General features: G+C 35.1%; 1 protein-coding gene across 1 annotated transcript; it reads left to right on the top strand.

The window, feature by feature from the left end:
* Positions 1 to 253: 253 nt before the first annotated feature.
* LOC124360195 (probable NADH dehydrogenase [ubiquinone] 1 alpha subcomplex subunit 12) lies at positions 254 to 2,889 on the top strand. The gene is made up of 2 exons (XM_046813592.1): positions 254 to 628; positions 2,421 to 2,889. Exons 1-2 carry the CDS (start codon positions 347 to 349, stop codon positions 2,640 to 2,642), a joined length of 504 nt encoding a protein of 167 aa, XP_046669548.1. The 5' UTR covers positions 254 to 346; the 3' UTR covers positions 2,643 to 2,889.
* Positions 2,890 to 5,835: the final 2,946 nt, after the last annotated feature.

The raw sequence follows: 5,835 nt of genomic DNA, 5'->3' as shown, positions 1-5,835 counted from the left end.
CATTCTTTGATAATGTGGTAGGCTGTCCACAGGGTTTTGTTGTAGCATGATAAATACAAGCGCTTTGAAATATAGTACTTCTTCAAGTAATTCCGAAAGTTAGTAATTTATCTCGTTATACTAGTTTGGTATTCATGTGTTCGTTTTTTATAAACCATGAATATTTTCAACATACGTGGCATTGTGTGATATCAAAAGCAACTATCCCTTTTAAGATTCTTATTACTGAACATGTGATAGTTGGTTTATTTGTTATTCTGCCCATTTGTTCAACAGTCATTGTGGTATTGGTAACGTTCTGTAAAGTTCAGTGAAGAAGAGGTTAAGTCTGAGGAAAGTGTACTGAATGGTTCTAGGTAGCATAGTCCACACGTGGAGGGTTGTCCGGCACAACGGAGGGTTGTGGCGGTCCCTGATGGCGTTGTTCGTGCGCGACGATCTCAAGCTGGGCACCTTTGTGGGTGAGGACGACTATGGTAACAAGTACTACGAGAACAACAACTACTTCCTGGGTCGTAACAGATGGGTGAACTACGCAGATAGTGTGTTCCTCGACTACGACGCTAGCCAAGTGCCAGCAGAGTGGTACGGCTGGCTTCACTACCGCACAGACCTCCTGCCACACCAGGTACACACCTTAGCTGTATCATGATCGTCCAAATTTGTGACAAAATATAAATGTATATTTTTTTGAACTGCTATTTTTACGTTGTTTCTCGATTCATATCCCTTAACTATTTCTATTTTGCCTGTTTTCTTGAGAAATTAGTTATTTATGGTCCTTGAGTACAAAATCATACACATAATCTTTACAGTTTGTTCTTAGATACATTGAGTCTTCCAGACTTCCTATAGTGGATGATATACTACTAAACAAAGTCATTTCTTTACAATGATTTAATTTATAGGATTAAGTAGTTAATAATGGAGGTAAATAATGAAAGTACAATTAGATGAGAAACTGTTCTTTTAATGAGTATTCTTTGATGAATTGTTGGTTATTCATACCCCTGCAAGAAACCCACCTTTTCAACTATTCGATATACAATACTGACATGGTGATTATTTTTAATTAACCCGTTGCCAGTATCCAGGATAAGAAGCCCTTGCCAAAGCCAATGGTGAATATGTAAGGCCAAGGCCCTTGTTCCCACCTCCAGCACCAAAGATATATGTACCAGGGTTCTTACAGCTTTTCCTCTTTGTCCATTTCCACCTAAACTCCCGTATATCCACCCCTACCCTTAAAGGCAATCGGTTCTTTATTCTGACTTTTCTCTCTATATCTTTCTTGTCTAGTTTTGAAATTTCATCCTTCATTTTCAGCTAGGCATTTTCTCTGCTCCTCATTGTGCTAACCTTCCCTCTCTTTGCTGCTCTTATCCTTACAATCTTTGTTGTCATGTTTCTTACAACAGTGAAAACACTGGCTTCGGTCTGTCTTCCCTGCTTGGCAAAACTTCTGTCATCTGTAGCACCTCGCAAGGTCGACGTTCTCTTATATCCTAGGTCTACCATGTTCTCTACCAGGTATGTTTTCCTTACCTCTCCACAGGTTTGTAGCCCTGATTGATTATTCTGTCATAATATAAAAATTGTTCAAGGGTTTCTTTCTCTTCTCTCCTCATTCCTGTGTTTGAGGTCAATATCGAATTCGTTCTTAAATGTTTCTTACATCGTTTTCTACAATGTTTCTATTAAACCCTTCTTCCTTTACCTCCTCATCTGTTAGTACCGAGCTCATATCGTACAGCATTATAACATCATCTGCCTCGTCATTATCAGTCCAGTATTTTTAGCGGTTCCCATTTCAACAGCTGCTCTGCATCTTTTTCGTCTTCCATCTTAATCAGTATTCCAGATGTTGTCTTCTAATTTCGACTTCCATATTCACGATTCATCCTCTTAACCTTCACTCTAAGCTCAAACGATCTCACTTTCCTTTTCCTCGTGCTTTATAATTCGATGGAGAGAGCACTAAGTTAGGCCCAGGTGGCACCGGAGCTCCATTCGTTGTCACCTCCACCGCATTCTTTCTTCCCTTTGTGGCTTCGTAGTAGCCACGATACTACATATGGTTTAAAACGTACTTGCTTCTTTCCTATTTTTCACAAGCTGTTCTTCTAACTATATCCATGAGTTCTTTCTTTTCACGTATCTCATTTTCTTAGCTCATGGAAAATTGTAAATTGATGTTTTAACCATAGTAGACATCTATATCTGTACCACTAAGAATCTATATAGTCACTTATTGAATCTAACTAGTGAATCTATTGTCAGTATCAAATAAGCATTATGATCGAGTGGTTATGGCATTCAATTGTCCATTTCATTCTGTCAAAAGAAATCCAATCGTTCAGGAAATTTACTATTGAAAAGATGTTTATTTATCCACTATTTATTGCTTTTTCCTGTTCTAGGACCCTTCCCGACCCAAGTATCCATGGATGGCACGTCACACGGAAAACATGACCGCTACTCGCGAGCAGTATGTGCCGTACTCAACTACCAGGCCAAAAATACAGGCATGGTGTCCTCCAAAGTCCAGAGATTGCTGCTTCAAACTTCCACCTGCCCCAAAGACGGCTCAGGACGAATGCCCACCGCCAAGACAGAAACGCAACATGTGTGATAATCTGTAAGAGCATTCCACTACATACAGAAGAAATTACAGCATATTTTTAATTCGTTGAATGTGTACACACTCGATATTAGTTTATCGTACTATTTTATATTATCGATATGTTTATCTGTTACGAAGACTTTATTTTCAATTAGTTTAACTATATACGTGTAACAAAATTGACCATAGTGCACGATATTTTAGAAAATTGCTATCTTGGTTGTATCTTAAAAATAATTAGTTAGCCATTAAAAATGTGATGAATATGGTGAATTTTTCATTTAAAAAGCAATAGAAACTCGACAAATGAATACTTTTAATTTATGTTACAATCAAGGAAACGTCTGCTACAAGAAAAGCCTATTTTACTATGTTGCACAAATAGTAAGCACCTAATTTGGCAATACTTAGCCAGTTTGATAATTAGGGAAACCTCGAGAGAATTCTTTTTCCAATCCCTCCCAGTAGCGGGTTTTAATCGGCCCATTATTATAAGCCCTGTTGCCTGTTGCTGCAGCATAACGCTGCTGTCAACAGTTGGCAAGCCTTGCTGGCATCTCCAGCTTCTTGTACTCCCCCTCTGTCGTATTGATCAAAGTCACTTTCCAAGTCGTTCCTAATAATCAGATATTATTATAAACCTAAATTTAAACAATCCATCTAGACCCATTAAGATAAACTAAAACAAGTTCTAAGATACTAAATTAATTTATCATAATTAGAACGTACCGTAGTCTTAAGAAATTAATTTTTAGTCTTAGTAGTACAGTATTATAAATGTGTTCAGTGTTTTAAATGTATTTTTAGCTTTCGCTTGTTGAATATTTTACAGACCATTTACAAATTATTCTGAAAAACTTTTGCTTAGCTTTAGAAAGGCATTTGTATGGTAGCAATCTTTTTTACAAGCATGGATTCTGCCAGTATATAATAATTTTCATACTACACAGTTGATGTTACAGTTGATTATTTTCGTACTAAATTTGTTTTGGGTTTGAATCAGAGAGCTTTCACAACGATCGATTAGAGGCTAGTCAGTGGATCATTCAGGAACTGAAGAGTGCCCTTTTAAGATCACTTACCTTTAAGATCACTTGCTTTTAAGATCAAGTGGCTTTAGGCGTAGGTAAAGCTAAAATATAAAGAAATACATTGACCAAATAGGATTTGGACAAGCAGTAAAGTTACAGTTCTGATTTATATAAATATAAAGAAATATGATTCCTTTTTCTATCACTGAATAAGTGTGTATGTAGTACAGTTTACCTATTCTCCACCTCCTTCTGCGTTTACTAACACTGTGCTGAATTTTATAAGTATCTTAAGACGTCTATTTTAGATAACCCCTTTCACTTTATAACCCACTTGAGTATAGTATTCTTCAATATATATTAAATGTTTTTATTATAAAAAATGGTACGTTTTAGTCCCAGAATAAATGAATGTTTCGTCTAAGGATACGCAAATGAAGCAGTAAAGTGGTTAACTGCTTTCAATGTAAACCACGTATCGCTGAAATTGCTTCAATGTTTTGTGCAGTAATTTTACTTTACTCGGTACTTTTCATACGAGCCTTATTTGCATTTTCAGTGTTTGAAAGGTTCTAGTAACCCTAAACGCTAATAAAAACCAAAGTTACTCGAGAAGGAACTAATTAGCTTAAGGACACAATAGAGTAGTTTCCTTTTATCCGAGACAGAAGAAGAAATTGAAGCAATTGATCTACGAGAAAGATTGAACGAGTCCGAGAGCAGAAAAAAAGTGATGAAGTGAGCAATCTAGGATAGGACGTGAAAAACATAAATGATTCGATCCCATCCAAACCTCCCTGCCTGCAGATTGGGTTCAGGTGACATAATATTGTATAGTAGTAGTGCACATGTGGGGTGAGTACCAAACACTTTCTTATTGCGGTAACAGTAATTCTATGATGACTAGTCTTGTATTAATTGTTATCACCTAAGTAATTATAATTAATTAATGTGGTCTTTTGGGTAGATTTTGAATAGAAATCAGCCTATTGAAATTGCCTTAATGACATCACTAATGGAACTTCTATATAATTTACCCAAACAAGGAGGTTGTTTAAACTTAAAACACGACTTTTTAGAATTAAATTGTAATTATAATTATTATGGACTTGCTCTGGAATGCTTATAATATTCCTAAACAATATTTTGTATCTCAAACTGTTTTCTATATATCGATTACATGTAAATCCCATAAGAATTTTTCGATCACAAAAAATTGTGAAAGGAATGATGAACAAGTTCGAACTTGTTGAACTTCATTCTAATACAACGACCGTTAAAACTAAATTCCATAATCCATTATTTGTGGACATATACAAAAGTTGGGAGATTTCTGTACGGCTTTTCCTAAAGCTTTTGTAATAAACAATTATTTATATCACAGACGATATTCGATATATAGATTGCATATAAACCCTATAAAAGGAATAAATTATTAATATTGTTGTATAAAATTATCACAAATTCTACTTATTTTAACAGAGCTATAGTATTACATTTTCTTCAGTAAAATGATATTTATACAATTATGAACTGAACTAACCATTTCATCTCATTAGGTATGGTAAACATGTTGACAAGGAATAGGATGATTACATATTAAATAATAGTTCAAGTTACTTTTAGATTAATTTAAATTTGTTTAATAACGAAGAACCGATGGACGACCGATATAAGGAGTTGCATCTGAGATAGTTGCATAGCGCGGGTTCGAATCATGTCTGTGATTGTGGCCATTTTTGTCAGTACTATTGACCTTGCAATAGGGCCAATGACCCATGAGGACGGGTAGGAGAGGCCTCTCCTTAAAAACTATATTAATGCCAAATGTAAATAAGTTATAGTTTTTTTCTTTGTGAGCAATTTTTCCGAACACCTACTATATTACCTTATTGCAATATTATCCATAGTCATGTGTTAAAATAACAGAGAAATGACGCTTCGAGAACTGGTATCAGCTCTATTATTCAGTTGTCGACTCCTGAAACTTAAAGTCGAAGTTTATCACAAATAAGAGTTGTAGTTTAAATCAATAAACATATACTTCTCATATCTTTTGCCAAGTCAGACAATTAAATTCATATTTTTAAAGTTTGGTTTTGATATATTTATTGATACTTATTTGAAATGTTTTCTTCTTTGCATACTTAATCTCATCTTTTAGGATCTGTTATCTGAACA

This window comes from Homalodisca vitripennis, chromosome 4 (genome assembly GCF_021130785.1).
Source record: "Homalodisca vitripennis isolate AUS2020 chromosome 4, UT_GWSS_2.1, whole genome shotgun sequence".
Taxonomy (NCBI): domain Eukaryota; kingdom Metazoa; phylum Arthropoda; class Insecta; order Hemiptera; family Cicadellidae; genus Homalodisca; species Homalodisca vitripennis.
The sequence above is the reverse complement of the archived record's forward strand: the minus strand, read 5'-3'. Positions and strand labels throughout refer to the sequence as shown.

Coding starts and splice junctions, on each gene's coding strand:
- LOC124360195 (XM_046813592.1), top strand. CDS start 347: ATGGTTCTAGGTAGCATAGTCCACACGTGGAGGGTTGTCCGGCACAAC. Junction 629..2,420: donor CAGACCTCCTGCCACACCAG/GTACACACCTTA, acceptor TTCCTGTTCTAG/GACCCTTCCCGACCCAAGTA.